The sequence below is a fragment of the Mustela putorius genome, unplaced genomic scaffold, assembly GCF_011764305.1.
Source record: "Mustela putorius furo isolate JIRA1106 unplaced genomic scaffold, ASM1176430v1.1 tig00000585_pilon_pilon_pilon, whole genome shotgun sequence".
Taxonomy (NCBI): Eukaryota; Metazoa; Chordata; class Mammalia; order Carnivora; family Mustelidae; genus Mustela; species Mustela putorius.
The window spans coordinates 7,462,006-7,482,826 of record NW_025421424.1 but is presented as its reverse complement, the minus strand read 5'-3'; the positions used below and the strand labels follow the sequence as shown (position 1 = coordinate 7,482,826).

General features: G+C 51.9%; 1 protein-coding gene across 4 annotated transcripts in view; it reads right to left on the bottom strand.

Moving 5' to 3' along the window:
* Positions 1-1,528: 1,528 nt before the first annotated feature.
* Positions 1,529-20,821, bottom strand: part of SYT6 (synaptotagmin 6) — a 57,154-nt gene continuing 37,861 nt past the window's right edge. Inside the window, exons 4-8 of one of the 4 annotated variants that reach the window (XR_001176087.2) lie at positions 15,550-15,670; positions 11,131-11,302; positions 9,787-9,937; positions 5,906-5,974; positions 1,529-4,323 (exon numbers count right to left, since the gene is read on the bottom strand). Coding sequence is in view for 2 of the 4 variants with exons in the window: in XM_004769856.3 (XP_004769913.1) it covers positions 4,252-4,323; positions 9,787-9,937; positions 11,131-11,302; positions 15,550-15,670 (516 nt within the window). In the remaining 2 variants the exon portion in view is untranslated. The remainder of the gene's footprint in view (positions 4,324-5,905; positions 5,975-9,786; positions 9,938-11,130; positions 11,303-15,549; positions 15,671-20,821) is intronic. The other 3 variants (XR_006607273.1, XM_004769856.3, XM_013044483.2) reach the window with 3 other exon arrangements.

The window sequence follows — 20,821 nt, the reverse complement described above, 5'->3', positions numbered from 1 at the left end:
GCCAGCAGTGGAGGGAGGAGGGGCAGCGGGCCCATTTCGTGGAGGCACCTAGCAGGAACGAGGCAGGGGCCAGGTCTGCAGCCTAGTGGCATGGTGTATAGGCCCCTCAGCCCGGGATGTGTCCCCTCCTCACACCCTCCTGTATTCCAAATCTGAAGCGGGTCATTCTGCCCTGCTGTGATCTGCTCTCTCAGAATTCTGGAGCCTTCTATTTCATCTCCCATCCTGTGCTCACCACTTTCTATCTCGGACTATAATCACTTACGCTGCCAGTTCACTAGCCAAAAGCTTTTTGCCGGCAGCATGCGAGTCTGAGGCTGGCCCAGTCCTGGGGGCTCCATCTAGTCCTTGAGTTCACTCAACAACTAATGGACTGTAACTTCTCTTTGTTTCTCTGACTCAGCCAGGGGCAGCTGTCACCCTCCATGGGGCTGCTAACTTCACTGTGGTCATCCCAAGCACTGGACAGTGATTTCCAGTTCTTCTTCCCCTTGGGCGCTTGAACCCCTGTGTTCTGGGAGGCCCCGTGGGTCATGGACGGGCAGGGAAAGGGACATGTGTCTCCTCTGGGCCACAGTGTTGAGGCCAACAGAGAAGCTTCGGAGTGCTCATTTCCCTCGGGTGTGGCAACTAGCCATGTTGGAGATGTCGGCTCCTTTGTCATTCTGAGTTCCCCTGAAAACATCAGATGAGCAGGGATCCCTTTGCCGACCTGCGACGGGCATGAGCACGAATGAGAAGCCATTGTTGTTCCCAGCCACGGAAGTCTGAAGGTTGTTCTGGCTGCCTGACCCAGCCCAGCCAGCCAGACCCATCTGCCCCTTTCCGGGATCCGCTCCAAATAGGAGCGGCCCCGCCTGCTGATGGGCGACCCCTCGGCCTGCGGAAGCCCTGGGAGGCTGTGGGTTTGGGAAGCAGAGTGCTTCCCTCACCACCTGGGCTCTCTCCACGGCAGCTCACTGCCGAGTGCCAGTAATTTAGATGCAGATGTGCAAGAGCGGACGGTACCTTCCACGTTCCTCCCTATGGGCTGCTTCCTAAATTAATTAAAAGCTGGGGGTGAGCACAGAGGATATTCTATTAAGTCAGAATGTTCTTTTTAAATGTTCAAGTCTGCAGCAGGATTTTTCTCCTCATTCGGCCAAGTGGTGTTTTATGAGAGTTAGCGGGATTCCTCCCCCGGTGGGCGGAAGTGTTGCACTTTCCGGCGATGAGCGTGCAACCCGCTTCCCTAGAGAAGCCTGGGCATCTGGAGGGGCTGCTTGCTGAGCTGAACAGCTAGGAAACAGCACAGCCCCGCGCTCCAAATGCTCTGCGAGCCATAAGCCTGGCAGAACACAGGTGGATTTTAGCTTCGTGGGGTATGCGGGTATTTTCTGGGCAGCACAAAAAACAAACAAGCCTTCCACGGTAGCTCCGATGGAAGGGAACTGGTTATCTACGGGAAACAACACTTAAAGACAAAAGCTGTGCAGTGTCCTGTGTGTATGCGGACGGCTGAGCCTCAGGAACATACGATGACAAGAGAAACGGGCAAGACACAGATTTAATTGAAGAAAAACTTCAGGCTGTGACGGGGCGGGAGACATGAAGCGGTAATTAACAACATAATTATTTAAATGATGTTGCAATTAATTAATATCCTGAGTATGCAAAGGAAGGGAGGGCATCTTTCAGCCCAGAAAAACTGCTGAATAAAGAAGAGAACTTGGCATTTTTTTAAAAACATCAATATGCAAAAGGCCTTGGTTATCATGACTTCAGCAAAGCTCAAAACACCAACCCAAGAAAAAGGCTTCTTGTGGCAGAGAAGCTAACAAATGAATCGACTTTGTATTCCATTTTATTCTGAAACTTGTAATTCATTTTACTCTCATCCGCGAGGAAGAAGTATTGGGCTCGATAATGACGTTGACAGACATTCAGATTCATTCATGCTTTGGGTTGAGGACTAGTCCCCCCAGAAGACACTGGGGGTGGGGCTCCTGGAGCCAAGAGCCTCCCTGGGGTGGGCTTCCCAGCCTGTAGAAATTTACCAAGACCGCTGCAGTGTGAGCAGCAGCAGCTGGGTAGGTAGTGTGGGGCTGACTATCATCTGTTCAGGAAATGATTTCCCAAAACCACTGGGAGGTTCACTTGTGTGAGTTAGCTGCTTGGACATAGAAGGGATGTCTGAGAGCAGTAACTATTCCACGGATCACCCTTCCTCCTCCAAGAGTTAAGTGGTCATCCTCGTGTGTCCAGGGCTATGAAGAAGGCAGCTGGACATGCGTTTTGAGATCACTTCCGGAAAGACCCTCTCACCCTCATTTCTGGGCTGCTCATGGCCCAGGAAACTCAACTGTCCCCTTCCTAGTTGCAGGGACCCCACAGCCTCTGCTCAGTGATCGAGACGGCCATCTTGATGAAGTCAGTCTCGAGTCAAGAGACAGAATGAAGATTACGGCCTGCTCTGAGTCTTGTCGTGATTTTGGGTTTTTGTCTCACTCTCAAAAGATCACCCAGCTCAGTACAGCCTGACAAGGATGGCCTCTCGATCACAAGATATTTGGGGAGAAAACTATCTCTATACCAATGACACATGAACTCCTAGCCCAAGGCTTAGTACAGAGTGGGATTTGGTGTATCTGCCTTTGCTTCTCTAAGCTGAAAACTTCTCTGGCCACAATATCTTGGTCATCCTCTCGCCCAGTCTGAACTTTGGGTAGAAGATACTGCCCACAGTTCTATCAGCAGAGAAACCTGATAACTTGGCTTAAGGGGAGGCTTACTTTATTGAGTTTCTGCTCCTAAAGCACGTGACATAAAGACTAAGACACAAGGTGCGTGAATAGCTTTTCCCTTCTTGACCTTCCCCTGGTGGAAGAAGGGGTTCTTCAGCAGACTTGCCTCTTGCCAAGTCACACACACAACTCTGGAAGCTGGCATTGTGTAGTCACAGATAAAGTAGAAACTCACCTCCACAAATTTACCAGGGCTCTACAGACTGTGAGGAAATCAAGCAAGTTATATGTGGTTGGTGGGGAGACCACTACAAACTCAACAGAAACGTACCATTACAATACAGAATAGTTGAAACTTTTTGTTTTTTTTTTCCTAAACTGAATTTGGCCTAAGATAGAGATCTAAAGGGCATGGGGGGAAAGCGTTCACTACCACTAAAACAAACACTGAAATACTTAGTAATCTATAGAACTAAAGTTTAAGATGAATACTGTCCCAGAGTCAAGGGGGCTGAAATAGGCTTAAACTGGCTTTGTTTCAATCGAGAAGATTCTCTTCACAGAAAGATGGATTCCAGCTGTGACTTGGATTAAAACACCCATTCCCCAAAGAACATTTTATGCAGGTGTTTCTTTGATCTGTGTAGGCATTTTTACACAGTTGCTCGATACTTCATGGAATTCATAAAGCTACGCACGACACAGAAGTCATTCTGAAACACGTGTGCCTTCTCTTCTTTACAACGGAGGTTACTTTTGAGAACAAAGACCCTGCGTTCAAACAAATATGGTCATTAACTGTGGTGTGCCAGAAAACATTCGGCATGTTTAGATTCAGCAGAATCTCATTCCTAAAGAGAGGGGCTGAGTTCTCAGGAGAAGTCAAGACACTTTCAAATGATGAGGAAAGTCAACAAGGAAGTGGAGGCAGATGGGGACACAAGGAGCCCTGCACGACCAGCGGAGACACCTCGGAGCGCTCGTGATTTCACCGTAGGACCAGGAGTCTGCATCGCGGTCTGTGTCACAGGAACAGAGAGCTTCCAAGGGTCACATCTAGAGCTTTGTCAAGGCTCTTGGCCCGATTTGCTCCTTCCTGCAGGCTACTGCAGACACAGCCATGGCTCCATCCCACGTCCTTCTCCTCCATGGTTGTGGCACTTGGTGGAGACACAACACTGAAGGAAATCACACCACCTCCCCAGAAGAGAAGACTATTTTACATGGTATTTTATATGAACCAGCTTCTGGACTCTACTCTTCTTTTTCTCCTACTCTTTCCCCCTTCTCTTCTTGGCAGCAGATCCATAAAAAGTGAAAAACCACAGAAAACATCACCTTGAGAGACAAGAAAGACTAAGTAAGACAGGTCTGGCCACACGACAAGGGTCGTGGCCTTGACCCACGCAGGAGCAGTTAAGACTCGTGCTACGGCTGCTGCTGCCCCTGCGCGACACTGTGTTTGGACAGTTGAACGAGTGCAAAAAGAGCGTCGCTGAGTCCCGTTGGTGTCGCCCGGTCGCACAGCTCATGGTGTGGGAGGTGGTTTTGGAGACGGGCACGAGCTCTCGCTGTCAAAGCTGGCAGCCCGGCCCTGCCACTGTGGAGAGGGGAGAAGGCTGGTTACTGATGGCCAAGGGGACTGGCATTTCAACTTTAGAAACTTCTGTGGCCCATGCACTGAATTCACCCTTCCCAGCTTTTCATAAGCTCACTTGAATTTTGCTGTCAGCCATGCGAACACAGAAGGAAAAGAGCTGTAGAGCTTCCAGTTTGGAATACCTGATTTTTTTTTTTTTTAAAGACCTACTGCAGAGGTAATGAACACTTTCTCCACTGTGTGTGTGTGTGTGTGTTAATGAGATGCTATGACTGGGCCGTTTCTGAGTGCTTCAGCCATTTTTCACAGTGAAAATCGGATTATGTTAGCAGCAAAAGAGGCCGTCTACAGAATGTGCCCTTACTGCCAAGAACCCACGTCCATGAATTATTAGCAATTTGTCTGGGAGCTGTTAGTGCAGCTACAAACCTGATATCACTCTAGCATCCAGCTCTTTTTCTCAGGCTTAATGCTTCCTGTGGGCATTCACACCCACCTTGTGAGGAGCTGGGGGTAGGAGGTGGGCAGCCCCTCGCCCCCTCAGGACCATCCCCTGCCTTCTCCTGACTCACAGGTTGCCCTGTCAGCTCCACCTTGATCCTCCTGTCAAGGTGGGTGATGGAAGGAGGAGTAAGAGAGTGAAGAGGGCTGAGAGTGGATGGACCCGCACCTGAGCCCTTCGACCCATCCTTAACTGAAAAGCCAGTTGTGCTGGGGCACTGTTTTCTGGGCAAAGATCTGACCCCAGGAATATTCTTGACCCATCTTGGGGCCGTGTAACTTCAAAGTGAGGCAGTGTCCACTGTTCACTCCATCCTTCCTGGGAGCTGAGGAGACCCAAACCTCTCCCAGCTGCCCGTGGGTCAAGGCTCCAGAGGGAGTCAGAAAGGTGATCAAGGTGGTTTTTCTGAAACAAAGTACGGCCTCCTCTGCTGCCCCTGAGCTCTGGTGGTCTCCACGATGGAATGAGGGGCTGAGTAGAAGCTTCTCTCTGCACGAACGGGGGCGGGAGGGGGAAGGATGCCGTGCTCCCCACAGCACAGCCGTCTCTAGACAGAGCTGAGCCACCTAAGGAATAGAATGTTTGCCAGCCAGTGTTTCCTACTGGAAATCCACGGCGCTGAGGAGAGACCCCAACCTGCGGGACATCTCCACGCTCCCACTTCTACAGAAAGCCTCTGTCACCTTCCCCAGGCTCGGTCCCTTCATGTCCCTGTACAGGCCATCTGGCAGATCTTCACAACTAACCCCACGCTGGGCCATCGGGTACGGAGGAGGACCACCACTATGTGCCCTAGACCTGAGCAATCTTAGCATGTCCAACCTGGGGGGGGGGGCAGGCCCAGGGCGCCATCCACTCAACTGTCCAGTTCTCATGTATAACAAAACCAAGACACAGAGAAGTCAAGACACCGCTAGTTAGGGGCGGAGCGAGCAGGTGAAACCAGGTCTCCTAACTCCCAGCTCGATGCTCCCTCCACTCCCTCCTGCTGCCAGCTTCGATCCGGCCACAGCCGGAGGAGAAGGAGATGCACGGGGCAAGAGGAAACCTAACATCTTAGGGGCCACACCGGGTACTTACTCCTAACTCCAGGTGACAGTCTCTCTGCTTGCAGCGTCCACGTGAATGAAATCACAACCGAGGGTTTCCCTGGTGAAATATTTTAAATAAATAAGTGCCTGGTTGTTGAGCCCATGGTGACTTCTGACTCAAGTGCCTCTTAACCAGAGGCGACACAAGATGGTCACCAATCCTCTCATCTAGCACACCTCTGTCTTAGGGGATCTACTTTCTCTGTGCCAGCCTTTAGGGCCACTGAAAGTTACACAGTGATTCCTGGCTTCTCCCCTGGTCAAGCATGCCACTTAAACAATCTTAAACAATCTGACTGATAGGCCAATGCGGAGGAGAAAAAGCAAAATGGCCACACAGGGTACCTTTTTTTTTTTTCTTATAATAGCCCAAGTCACGCGGAGCGTAACTGTCCATCCAGGACACATGCAGAAGGCAGGCTGGCTTCCCTGCCAGCCTCTGATTGTTTCTGTGAAGACAGAGGAAGGAGATGGGGTTCGTGGACAACGGGAAGGTGAATGACTCCAGCAGGCTTAGCACGGTGGCTCTGAAGTCAAAAAGACTGGCCTCCCTTCCCTGGTGCCTGGGAAGGTGATTGTGCCAGGACGCCTGTGTTCCTTAAGACCTTTTATTGTTCTGCAATGGGATCACGCTCAGACAGATCTGAAATCTCTGGAAGCTGATCTCCACTTGGCCCTTCATGATAGAACACCTTGGAGAAGGCTGCTGGTCAGCCTTGGCTCTGTGTGCGGTGATAGCAGTGACACGCAGCACCAGGCAGCAGTGCCTGGAGGGAAGGGGACCCCTGCCACCGCTGCCACCAGGGAAGGACGCTTGCTGGGGCTTAATCCATTTCTACTCACTGAAAACATCCCAGCAGGGGAAAATGCCTTTTCAGTTCGTTTGTTCCACTCAACCTTATTTTAAAACCCCAAACAAGTGGGCAAGTAGGGTGCCCTCTGTTCTCATTAATAAAAAAGAAATGATCACGGCACTCGAAACTTCTCAAAGGAAGGTACAATCTAAATAGAGAGTACTTTATAGATGTGAGTACTTTATAGATCTTCCTGGGAGCGGGAGAGTGAGATTTCTGTATATAGGATATGAATGGGAGAAGCAAGTCTCTTGTTCAATGTCCAGAACTTAACCAAGGAGGCAAGATGAGAGCTTTAAGGGGGATTGAGGGGGGAGGTGTTCGAGTGCAAAGCATCACTTGAGCCCAAAGAGGGTTTACTTCCTATCTGCCTGGTAGGGTTTTAAATGCAGTTTTATAAAGATACTCAAACTGTGGGTGCTAAAAGTGTAGGTGAAATCCTAGGTTGCCAAGATGAATGTCATTTTCAGTTTCTTCATACGGAGAAATGATCCGCTGAGCACAAAATGGTAGGGTAATGAGAGGGGGAGGGGCGGGCTCGGGAGCTTGGTGTGCGAGGTCAAGAAAAAAGTAAACCCAAAGGATATAAATCAATTTATTCTCTTTCCGTTTTCCATATACTGTTACTTTCCCTTTACTGTCTCATCAAATATTCATTTTCAAGGGCTTGATTCTACTTTATCTCTCTTTCTTTTGTAGTCTGGACTGGTGAGTCAGAGTTTTCAAAGGAATGGGACTCGGAATCAATTATTTGGCTTAATTAGGTTGTATTCACCGTAGAGTGATTCTGGAACCGAGGGCTGGCACCTTCTGGCCTCTCTGCCCACACCCCCAACTCCAGCCGCCACGGGGCCGGTAGCTTCAGTTTGTGTGGACAGGGCGGCCCAGTCACGTGGGGATGATTATCTTTCTGAGCTGGTGCCATGGGAGTACTCACTGGTTCTATCCGCCATCACTTAGGGTCAGAGTTTCCTAGAAAAGCAGAGATGACAGGAGCCGACCCCCTCATTCACCAACCAAGAAACTGGAGAGGGGGAACAATGAGTTGCCTAAGGCCCTACAGCCCATCAGCTTACATGTCCCTGCCCCTAAACCACTCTGAACATTTTAGTATGCTTATTCTACTCGTAAATATCTCCAAAGGATTTAAGAGGGGGGAGGTGCACGGCACCCTTCACTGGTTGAATCAGGCCTGGGTTCAGTGAGGCACAGGGTGTGGACCCCAGGTCATCTTCGGTTCCTTCCAGGAGCTGCCTCCTGTGGAGTCGGAGGGTGGTAGTGGGTGCCTCACCCACACCCTGTAGGGAGCCTTCTGCCTAAGAGGGGGCAGAGGCTCCCTTGGGGGAAGAGAGCTGAGGGACAGGTCTCTGTCATCCAAGCTTCACGACTGTGAATGAAGGCAACCACAAGACAGAACCAGGAGCCCTCTGGTGAACAGGAGCTTTGTGTGGATGCCTTACTTCTCCATGCTCACCCCAAAGACATGCCTACCGCAGTGGGTAAATCAGTTAGCCTGGCTCCCAGAGCCCTCTCTCCCTCAGAGCCCTCAGTCTCTCCTAAGACCACCCACACCGCTGCAAGCAGGGAGAGACAGGCCTGATCACACCGAGAAGAGAAGGCAGAGCCGCCAGGTCCTCTGGCTTTGCTGCTCGTGCCTTTCCCGTGTCCCAGAGCCAGAAGAAGGGATTACAATTACAGTTAACCCTTGAACAACACTGGGATTAGGGGCACTGACCCTCCACAGAGTCAAAGATCTGCTATGACTTTGACTCCTCCAAAACTTAACTACTCATCACCTACTGTTGGCCAGAAGCCTTACTGATAACATCAGCAGTCCATGAACACATACTTTCGATGTTATAGGAAGTCTATACTGTATTCTTACAATAAAGTGAGAGAAAAGAAAATGTCATTAAGAAAGTTGTAAGGGAGAGAAAACACATTTACAGTGTTGTTCTGTATTTATTTAAAAAAAAAAAATCCACACACACGTGGATCTGCACCATTTGAACTGTGCTGTTCAAAGGTCCACAGTCCTCTGTGTTTAAGGTGACTGCTTTGAAGCTGAGGGGCCATGTGGTGTAAGAGTTAAAGCTTTATTTATTTTGTTTATTAGTCGATTTTCCCCATTTTAGCCTCTGGACTTCCTAGGCTTGAAGCCTGGGATGAACAAACAACCACCTATCTTTTTAGGGTATGGATTGGGGTATGAGATCCTCAAAATGAGGTTTCAGGCTCGCCTGGCTACCCCCACATCCCAACCCTTTGGGAAAAAGCAGGCCTGGGAGCCACCAGGATGATAATTCACAGGATCTCACACTGGTGCAGTTTGGTGAAGGGGGAGCCGGCTGTAAAGATCATGGGAAGGGACATTTTCTTTTGCCACTGAGAGAAATGACCGGCTGGAGATTATACAGCAAGTGTGAAGGGGCCGAGTTTGGAGCTCAAGGCACAGGACTCCTGGGTAGTGCTCCACATGTTCCATCCCTGTTAGGATCCTGTCAGATAGCGTGACGCCTTGAAGCCATGCTCTCTCCAGCCGTGGGAGAACCAGCTTTCACGGCAGCAGGATCTCGTCTCTGGCCATCCCCAATGGAGGCCATGAAGACTGCCTGAGGACAGCCTGGCTAGAGCCTCAGGGAGCATAGTGATTCAACAAGGGTCGAATTTCTTGCCAAGTTCTGAGCTCACCCTCGTGGGGCTTTCTCCCAGAGGACCGAGTTGGCCCAGGGGCTCTGTGAAAGCATTCCGGGCCTGGCACTGGGGAGCCGCTGGGAGGGCTTCCTCCCGGTTTTAATTTTCCATTTAGGACTCAGTGTCACTTTCAATATACTCAGCATCAGAGGCTTTCTGTCAGGCAGCCCCCCCCCCCCATCCTTCTCCACCTCCTTCCTGCTGCTTCCGTGCACCCCGGGAAGGAGCAACGCAGGCGAGGTCACACAGCCGCCGACTGCCATTCTCCAGCCCGCGTGGCCATGCAGCAAACATGCCAAGGGCCGAGCACGACCTCACCCACCTCTTTGAAGGATTTCTTTACCTCCACCAAGGAGTGCCAGTGTGCGATGGGCTTCCGCGGGTATGCCAGCATCTCGTTCCAGTGGTCCCGGCCCAGGCCCTCAGCATTGATCCCCACACGGCAGACTCCTATGATCTCATTGTGGCCCACTCTGGGGGAGAAACAAAGGGCCTGGAGCTGGTGTCTGGACATGCTACCAGAAAGGGAGGTCCAGGGGTCTGGGATTCTGCCTGGCAGGGCTAACTCAGAGTGCTGAGCTCTGAAAATAGATGCTTGGCAAGGTCTCTCTCGGACGACCAGTGGCAGTGAAGCTTCAGCCTCCTTGGGTGGACATTGACTCAGACAGATGAGAAAAAGGTTATAAACGCCTTTGGGATCTCAGGAAATGGTGGGCAGATGGCCTGACTTTAGGGAACAGGAGAATTTCAGTCTTTTCTCTTCTTTGACTCAGCTAGCACATCACACCCTTGCTCGAGACATCGGCTTTTGGAAATAAATCACCCTGCTCTAAGCACCACTTCTCCATACCGCCAGTGGTTAGAATGTGATTTACTCACTCAGCAAGAATATCAGTCTTCACGCAAATATGTTCAGCGAGTACCTAGTATGCCCGAGAACTTGTGCTAAAAATCCTAGATGAAGGCTTTACTGCATGTTTGTTTTGTGTTTTTTTTTTTTTTTTTTTTTTTTTTTTTTTTTTTATTTCCCCTCCTTCAGCTGGAGTGAAATGGAGAGGAGTCATGGTGGCTCGGGGCGGAGGTTGGGGGGGAGGGGTTGTTGGGAAACATTTTTGAGCCAGCCTTGATGGAAGGTAGGATTTGGGTAAGTGGAAGAGAAGAAATCCATGCAAGGAAGGGGAAATGAAGTTGGATGATGATGCTGGGTCCAGATTCTGGAAGGTCTTGAGAAACCAGGGGAAGGGCCTGGATTAACAGGAACCACAGAGGGTTCTGAAGAAAGTGGTTTTTAAGGAAGGCGAGCCTCCCACGCATTGGCTGACTTGAGTCAGGGAGTGGTGGAGGCCGTCTGCTGGGAGGCTGCACAGCTGTCCGTCAGTGGGAACGGTAGTAGCATAAGAAATGGAGAGGAGAGGTGCTCGGACTTGGTGCCAGATGGAGGAAAAGGAATCCACAGGAGCGCATTCAGGGAAACTGATGGGTGGAAATGGGCCTGCTGGGAATCAAAGCATGAGCTTCTGCTCAGGGGAATCCAGGCTCTTCCTCAAACTTCTGCACCTTTCTTGAGTAGAGCCAGACTTGAGGCCAATGGGCTCCTGAAACCCTGCACTGCCCTGGCGTGGGGGTGAGAGGCAGGAAACCTTGGCCCTCCGGGACCCTCACCTACCGATCATAATCCATAACCGAGATGAGCAGACTGACTTGATCCATGTTCTCTGGGGGGATGTCAAAGATGATGGCTTCATTGTAGACAGGATTTAGAGTGTTTTTCTTTATGGTCGTTTTCTTCTTCTTCAGTCTCCGCCCGTCACAAAGCAGGGACACTTTGACATATGGATCTGCACCAGTGGGAGTGATGGGAAGGGAAGGGAGCATGTTAACCAGATGTCCTGGAACATCATTTGCAGCAGAGGGATGGAAGCCATGGACCTACTGTTGCTCATCGGATGGTACCAGTGGGTTGTTAGGATAATTAAGCCACCTTGTATTTATGCAGCGCACCTGTCTCTGAGGACACTTCGTGCTTCATAAAACACAGAGTCTTTAGCGACCTCAGGATTATTGGGAGAACGCCTAATGGACTTTCACCAATGGTGAAGTTGGCCTCAAATCAGACAGGACACCTGCCTGTGGGGATGCGGTTCACGGCCCCACCTCCCAGCTCCATGATGGCCAGCTGGCTCCGAAGGGTGGTGAAGCTGAGCAAAGGCACCCTTCCTTTCACCTGCTTAGAGTCCTTTCCTCTGGGGGTTCGTCAGCATTATTAACCAAAGGATAAGGGGAGGGGGTAAAAACAGAAGCTGATGACACCCAAGGAGTCGCAGCTGTCAGAGTAAAGGCATGGTGACAGTCGCAATGCTGTTGTGTCCTCCCACCTGACAAGAGGATTATGGGTCTCATTGTCCCAGCAAGCTCATTTCCAGCTGGCATCAAGAAGGACCCTGCTCTCTGCTTCCCCGGAAGCCGTTTCCTGCCCACTTTGGGGCAGAGGAGGAGGACGGAGCTGTGCTGGGGCCCAGAGTAAGGCGGGTTCCTGAGATTCAGGGCAGCCCGGTGACATTTCACTGCCCAGTGGGACCTTGGATCCTCTCCATCGCCAGAGGAGATAGCTTTTTACTGAGCCTCCACACGCCCCCCTCCCTGTCCCTTCTTTAGCTTTCTGAATACATGTTTCATGGTCACCCTTCTACCCTGAAATTTCCCACTCATCTGAGTGAAGGGACACCTATTGTAGCTCATAGCACAGGTGTCTCAGGCACCATCATAATGGTTATTTATGCGTCACAGCTCAAGAAATGGGAGAGCGACTCACAGGTAATAACAGCTTCTGAGATGCTGATATACTGAGACACCTTCTTGCCTAGGAGCCAGGTTTCCTGGGACGCCATGGGGGCGGTGGGGTGGGGAGGTTGTGGGCCGAGCGGCCGCTGCCTGGAACCTTGAGGCCCAGGCACGTGGTTCTATCTCCTGGCCACTGAGCACCTGCCAGGCCCTCACGCTCCCTGGACATCGATCACAGGGCAGCTGAGGCACCCAGCGCTGGGGAAGCTAGAGAGAACTACAACATGTGAGTGGAGACACCAAGCCTTGAAGGCATTGCCGCAGACACCCAGAGGAGCTGCGGACTAACTAACTCGACAGGGCAGCTATGCCTTAACCATGGGGGCACTCAGGTTTACGAGGGAGCTGGCAAGACTGTGATTAAACAGTGGTGTTTAATCGACCTGCTGTTTCCAATGACCCATTTGGAAGGCCCTGCTCTCGGAGGTGTTGTCAGTAAAAAGGAAGGTGGGGTTCCTAGAACCTCTGTGAGACAGCTTTCTGATGTTGGAGGGCTCTATTCTCTATGGATATGCCCAGGGCAGGGTAGAGGTCCGAGCAGTCAGGTGGAGAAAGCTTGTTATAAGACCCATCACTAACACGGCAACGTCTACACTCCGTAATGTGGACAGTGCCTTGGAAAGCGTTTTCAGGCTTGAGGCTGCCCGAGTGCTTTCCTAGCCCTTACCATGCCCATTCCCATGCATTCCCACAGCCCAGCGGTGTCCCATGCCACCTAGCTTGGAAAAAATGTGACAGAGCCAACTGTCCCAGAGGCCACTAGGCAGATAGCTGGCTTATCACCAACTGGGAGAGACTCAGCTTCCTTCCCCCCCCCCCCCCCCCCGTTCACTCCTACGAGGCATATCCATTTATAAAACTCAGTGGGTGTAGCTCCCTTGGAGAGACCATCAATCTCGTGATTGTCCAAGAGGCTAAGCAGAGGGATGACTGTTCCTTAGCATTCTCTGGGGCCAAAAAGTGTGTGGCTTCCAGCGGAATGCTGGCTTTGTAAGACCTTGGAGGTTGTTTGCTCTCTAAGAGCCTATGATGTTCCATGCAGCTGAGGGAGGGGGCACAAAGCCTGGCCATACCTTTTACCCCATTGTCGTGGGAACCATCACAGTCTAGCATTCAGTATGTGCCAGGCACTGTGCTGAGATTTATGTACCTTGTGTCTTTTAAGTTTCCCACCAATGCTATAGAATATCTATCATCATCATCCCCTTTTAGAGATAGGGAGATGGAGGCTGGAGAGATTCAGGAACTTGCCTCGGATTTGAACCTAGATCTGTCTGACTCCAAAGTTTACATTTTAAGCCACTAGACTCAAATCAGTAAAGACCAGATGTGGGAAAGATGAGTGCTGTTGCTCATCACTCTTTTGCGGTGTCCTGATCCTTATTATTATTTTGTCATCATTCCAGTGGATGGGCTTAGGGAATTGACTCAGGACTAGTAAAATCAAGGAGACTAGGTAGACCCTCAGGTTTGGTGGTCAATGTCATAGAAATCAAGAACAGACAGTGAGCTCCACTCACTCCCTGCTTTAGCCCAAGATCCAAGCAAGTCTGGACCGACGGCAACCTCAAACTCATCCTCAAAAACAAGAGATCTTGTTTGAGAGGCCCCCCCCGCACACATGCCCCATTGTTTCACCCTCTGACAAGGCTCCTTGCACTATTCATTCATTCATTCATTCAAAATATATTTATCCAAAGCCTAGTGTGTTGCATGCTCTGTTCCAGACACTTGCTTACATCTGTGAACCAAACAGGCAGAAATTCCTGACAAAAAGAGGACCCCTGAATTTTCAGAATCAAACTGAGATTTAACAGCAGATTCCAAACCCAGGTAGAAAAGAGGGTCAATTGCAAGAGGAAGATTAGAATTTAGCGTGAGAAAAATCTCTCCCCCCAACCCTCTGATGTGGAACGGCCGTTACGATTACCTCAGTGGCTTTGCCGTAAGCTCTCTCTCTAGCACATCAATTTAATTACACCAGAGAAGATAGTGTGGGGACTTAGGCAGCAAAATCCTATTTCCCTCAGCAGCCTTGACAGTCCTCAGCGAATTTCTGTCCCCAGCATGCACTTATTTTGATATTGAAATGAAATCTACATTGGCTGTATTTTTGGAGGACGCCGACTTGGTGGGGCCTGAGAGCTTTGCACACGTCGGGAGAGGCTCTTTAAGCCCTTCCCGGCGTCCTCCCCGAAGTGCAGTGGGAGCTCCAGCGGAAGGAGCATTAGGGTGGATGCTACCTTGGGGAGCTTTCGGCCTGGAAGACTCAAGCGCTGCTCAGAGATGGGGGGCTGGGAGCAAAAGCTCTGAGGGAGTCAAAGCGGCAGCAGACACACATTACCTCAGCGTTTTCCAACTACCTTTCCCCCAAACCCAATTTTTCAAGGTCTAATACCTCATCTTCCAGCTACACCAGGTCATACCTGGGCCCGGAGGTTTGCAGCTGGACCATCCCCTCTTTATAGTCACTGTGCTGATACTAAGGGGTTTTCGAGGAAAATAAATAATGAATGAATAAAAGGAAACATCGGCACCTCTGGAGTGGTTTGACACTGGAAATCTGTTTCATCAGAAGAGCCACTTGGGTGATGGGTCTAGAGAAACAAGCTTTTCCCTACATTTGCAACTCTGAGCACAGCCCAGGCTGCTCTGCACATTTGCTCTTTGGGATACTTCTCGGGCTAATGTGAGCCGACAGGGGGAAGGAGGCTCCTGGGACTCAAACAATGCCTCTGTTGTATCAAAACTCCGATACCTCCTCTGACAACGACTTCTAGAATCATGGGAAGAATCACGACTTACAGAATCACAGAAAGGATCAGTCTCTGCTTGGCCCCCAATCAAGCATGTCCTCAGTTGCTAGAACAGGACTTATTCTGGACCTAAGAGCAATCCTGGTGCAGGGGCTGGGGCCACGAGCCCTGCAGAAAAAACTCATATATAAATACACTTGGCTTTGCAGGGGCTTTGTCCCCTTGACTAGATAGATCTGTGGGGCTGCCCCAGGGCCATGCGAACCTACAAACATCTGCACGCTCAAACTTGACAAAACCCTTGAAAGTCCTGGGGCCTCATGTAACTAGAAAGAATTCCCTTGTTTTGTTTTGTTTTTTAATTTATTTTTGTTTTTGGTTTGCTTTTTGTTTGTTTTCCCCTGTTTATTTCTTATTCTCTTTCCTTTGCAGGAAAATGACAGGAGGAGCTAATGCCAATGGGCAGGCCACTTGGGGAGAAGAGATACCTGAGTAGCCTGTGATGTCCATCGCCTTGAGGTTCCGACATTTGATCACTGTGAGGGTGAGCCGGCCTGCTGTTGGCAGGTAGCACAGGGAGAACATGATCTCTCCCAGATCCACGCTTTCCTGCAAAAAAGCAGACAAGAGGGCACATGAAGGGAACACGGCTCCCAGGGCCGCTGCCGAGGGCCACTCTGGGACCTAGGAGAAGGCTCTTTGAGGCTGAGTGCCTTGTCTTTTGGACCTGAGGGTCTGGCCTCCCTGCTGGGAGTAACTGGGACTAAAAGACTATGAGAATGATGTTCCTCTTCAGTAGAATCTGCCCTGTGCATTGTTCCTTCTCAACTCTGCTCAGATGCTGGTCCCAGTCCTCGCCATCCTGCTGGGGCCTACCCTGCCCTCCATTGGCCCTTGGCTGCAGCCTCCAGACCAGCAGCCCCGGAGTGGCCCCGTCCTGTTCCCCTCCAGTTTGCCCTTCTCAGCCACTGGTCCCCTTTGACTCCACACCCCAGGCCCTGCCCGGCTGTGGGCATGACAGTGTCCCACACAAGACACGCTCCGGCCAGCCGGGGCTCTCTCCTTGAAGGTCTGCTACCAGCCCCCAGGCTCAGTTGTCCCTCACCAGTCCCTCTGCCCAGCAGCTTCCCCACCTCTCCGGAGAACCACCCAGCACTCTAACCTCCAGGCCTCGTCATGAAAGCACAAAGGATCGTGACCTTGCTCAGGCCATGCTGCCTAGCAGAGGTACACTCCCCATCCTGGGTCTGTGCCAGGCCTTGGATCCACCTTGTCCTTTTCTCTCAAATGTGATCATCCCTCGAATATGACCCGGCAGAGAATATAGCACCTCCTGCCCCCGGGGGCGCCCAATCCTAGGAAGTTTCTCAGTAAACTTCAAAGAGGGTAAGAATGTCTGTCTGTCCAGTGAAACCGCACTTGGCTGGACTGCTTCTTCTCCCTGCTCCCCACTTGATGGAGGAGGATGCTGTTGTTGCCAAAACTACCCCCAGGCTCTGAGGCAGGTCTGGTGCGCCCCTCCCTGGCCCCCAACCCTGGGTGAAGGAGGAGGGCAGGGTTTGGAGGGGCTCTGATTTCGGATGGGCCATCCGCTTGCTAATTCATTCATTCAGTCAATCGACAAATGTTCACTGAGCGCCTGCTCTGTGCAAGTGGTGTTCTGTGTGCTAGAGATACGGGAAAAAAACAAAATACACAACGCTCCCCCCTACCCCCGCCCCAACGGCCCCACGGAGCTTACATTTTATTCAGGCAAAGGACAAGAAAAAAGGTAAAAGTTAGACGGTGAAAAAGTATCGAGGAGAAAATGTAAGGCAGGGAAGGGGGATGTGTCATGCTCATAGAGGAGGCCACAGTTGTTTGAATTTTAGACAGGTTGGCCAGGGCAGGCCTCCCTGAGGAGCCAACGTGTGAGAAAGAGAGCAGTCAAGGGTGACACCAAGGTTTCTGTCCCTTCTTCTCATAAAGAACCCCCCTTGTTCAGGACTCCTAGAAACACCTGACACCTGGCCCCAGCTAGAGATGAATCCAAGCCTCTCACCGCCTTCCAGAGCATGGGGTCCCAGGGCTCTCCTCTAGGCGGGATGGGTGCCCACCCTCGCTCTAGCGCAAGACTCAGCCTTGGTCTTTTTATTTGCCTCCACCGTTGAATCCCAGAGCAGCAGAAAGGGAACCCCCCAGCTCCCCAGAAGGGGGGCTGGGGGCACAGAGGTGTACACTCCTTAGAGGTGGGAACCCCTCCAGCACACAGAACCCCACAGCAGTGCAGAGCCAGCAAGCTGACACCCACAGCCACGAACTCTCTTGTGCACAGCAACTCTGTGAGGCAGGAAGTGTCCTTATTCCTTCCACTTCACAGGCTGAAGACCTCAGTGTTCAAACACAGGTCTCAAAGCTCTGCCCAGGCTTACACCGCTGGTGGGAGACGCAGCTGGACTCCCAACTCTTCGGAGAGCGCTCCTCCCACTCACTTTATCTTGGAGCACCGTCAGGCTCACCCAGGGAGCACCTCAAGAGGACTCTGGCTCCTCTAGAACTTGGCTCCATGCTCTGTGGAGATAGAGTCCCCCCTCAGCACACACATGGTCTTGGGGGGTGTATAGTTCGAAAAAGGTGCCAGGGTCCCCATCTCCCTCGGGTATGTCTCCTGTCCCCCTAGTCCCCTAGTCCAAGGAGGGAGACAAAGGAAATGGCCCTGTGGCATGGTGCTGAGGAAGTGCAACCTTCCCCTCATGTAGCAGGTCCCTGGTGCACCTGGCTGGAAGTTCTACCTCTGACCAAGGCACTGAGGCATGAGGGGGCCCCCAGCTCCCTTTATTTCCCTCATAAGCCTCGTAGGTTCATTCCTACCCGAAGCTAGAGAAACCTTTCAGACTCAGTCATGTGTCTGCCATATGCCAAGTCTTTTGCCAAATCATCTCAGTGAGTCTTACTACAGCCCCCCAAGGTGCGTGCTCTTATCCCCACCGCAGACAGGAGAAAAGGACTGTTTGGTGAAGTTACGTAGCTTGCCCAAGTTAAGCCACTTGCGTGACTAGTGAGTGCTCTGGTGCCAGTTTTTACAGATCCAGGCTGCTGCTCAAATACCCACCGAGGCTCCCCCTGTTCGGCTTCTGGAATCAAGAAGCTTGCGTCTTAGCTTGCATTGAGGGTCCCATCTTACTTCCTCACCTCACTTCCTCTCTACTCCTCTACGCCAACCCTCCGTTCCACAAGACTGGTGGAGCTTGGGTCCCTTTTGCCAAAATGTTTCTCCTCTTGTCCTGGCACAGGCAATGCTATGCATCTTGCAGGGGTCCTCACCCAGGGTCCAGCCCACGGAGAGCACCTCTCCCCCCTACCCTGGCCGCACCTTCTGCCCCTGAGTCACGGTGTTACCAAGTCCCCCCCTCTGCTGCCCCCGTGCCCTCCTACTAACCTCTGGTGAGTGGAGACCCCTTTGGGTTTAGCTTTGCTTTACACCTACCCCTGCTTCAGAAGCGGCCACGTGTGAGAGGAGCTCCATGAACGCAAACTGAAACACAAGGCCCTATCTTAGCCAGGAGAGCCCTGGAAGGAGTGCTTCTCAATGTCAGTGGCCCCCTCTGAAGGGGCTGATTTCCCTGCCACTGTCCCCCTACAATGCAGAGTGGCCCTTTCAAGGGCTGTCTTATCTGGGGGAGTCCGAGCTGATTTGTTTTGGACTCGGGAGACTGGCTTGGGGTGTGGGGGAATCATGTGTAGCTCTCTGCACTGCTCTCAAGGATGGCTCCCTCCAGGGGGGCACCAGCCCAGCAGGGCCCCCTCTTTCCTTGACAGGACTGTGGCAGCTGGGCAGCACAGGGGTGCTGAGTCTACGGCATGGTATGGGGCTCCCTACCCCCATTGTGGTCCCTGCTTCTGACCGTGAACTCCTTTCTTCATGCACAGTAAAGAAAACAAGCCAAAATCTGCCCCCATGACTTGCAGGCAGAGAGATAACAGGAGCGAAGGGGCATGCAGCTGGACCCAGGACCTCACGGGGCCTCACGGGGCCCGACCGCAAGTTGGATGCCCTTGGCTCAATGGACGGAGGGGGTGTTGTTCCCCTGCTCATACAGGCAGCAGAGGACTGGCCTGTTTGATAAAGGAAAATAAAGAGGTTACTTTTGAGTAAGGAGAGGGAAGGGGGAGCTAAGCAAACACAGAGTCAGCATCTCCTGGCAGTCACCTCCCTCTCTGGGAAGCTGGGCCCCAGCTCGGCCCCTTGGGTGGCCTCGCCAGATCCTTGCTCTGCCCCACCCCCTCTCTTAGGAGCTCCTATACTCCTTGCCAGTCCTTTATGCTCATTAATGATGCCTGAGACTTTGGCTTTAATAAAACCAGGGTGACCAGGGGCTGCAGAATAGCCCGCACATTATTGCTTTCATCTTCACTGGCTGTCAGGGGAGGCCGCCTTAGGGCCCCTGATTGGTAATGAGCTCCCCAGTGATGGAGAGGTCACTGCTGTCCAGAACTTGGCAGAAACCAACGTGGCCCTCTCAGCTGCTAACCTGCAGGTGGATGGGGGCGGATGGGGGTCCAGGAGCTCTGGCTCTCAGTCCTGGCTAGAGTTTGGAGAGGGCAGAGAGCCGCAAGATTCTGAAGGGCCCCTCTGTGGCACACCGCTGCTCTTGTGGGTTGCCCGGTAGGCTGTCTGCAACAGAGTCCCCTCCTCTTACAGAGCCCCAAGCACAGAAGAGAATTCCTGTCTGGGGGCTGCCCAGGAAAAAACAGTGAACCACAAGTCAAGAGCCACCAATCAGCCACGAATCCTTCAGCCACCAATCAGCCACGAGAACTTGGGCTCGTCCTTTCACATCTCTGTAACATGGAAGGATCGTCCTGAACATTCTAGTCCCTCCCTGCCAGCCATAAAAACCAAGGATACACCCTGGAAATCCTACCATCAACATCACCAGAGGAGACCACCCAAGGATGCCCGACTGCTGTCTATAACCCGCCTCAAGGAATCTAGCAACTTCGCCTTGAAATCCAAACGCTCTCATTCCTTCGGTCCCCACTACCCCCAAATGTTTTAGTCTTCTCCGGCGCTAGCCACCTTCTCTTCCTTCCAAATAGGCAATGAGTGGCATCCATGCTCCGGGTCTGTCTTGGGAATCCAGGCTAAGCGAAGTAAGAACCATGCTTCCCCATCTCTTAGAGAACGCTTGTCTCTTAATCATTAAGTGGCCTGTCGGAATCTCTCGTCAGCAGCAGAGAAGTATCTGCTACACTTTGAGGAAGGCCACAGGAGACCGAAAAGGATCTCTGAAGCACAGGGTAGGAAGTGCGGCTAAGCTACCCCAGGGCAGGGCGGCCTGGAAGAGAGACGGGGTGGAAGCCACTTGCCTCCAATGGGTAGAAAAACATCCAGGGAGCAATCCCTCTGTGAAGGCCTGTGGCTTGGGATCGGGGTAGAGCTGAGTCGGAGGTGGAGGCTGGCTAGCTCTTGGGGCTGGGCCCTTTCCTCTGCCCCCAAAGTACCCCAGAGCTCCTCCTCCATAGCCCAGGCCACTGCCCTAACTTTCCTATCGCTCACGCAGATTCTGTGACAAATGCTCAGTTTGTCTTAGATCGTGGGCTCTTTGAGGGCAGAGATGGGGTCTCTGTCGCACCCAGTCCAGGGCCTGGTCCACAGTAAATGCTCAGTAAGTACTGGCTGATGAGAGAAAGGCTGAGAGTATGGAATGGGGCTCAGTCAGCTCAGGGCAGGAGGTGGGGGACGGGGGTGGGGGGCGATCCAAGCTCCAGCTGTGATGT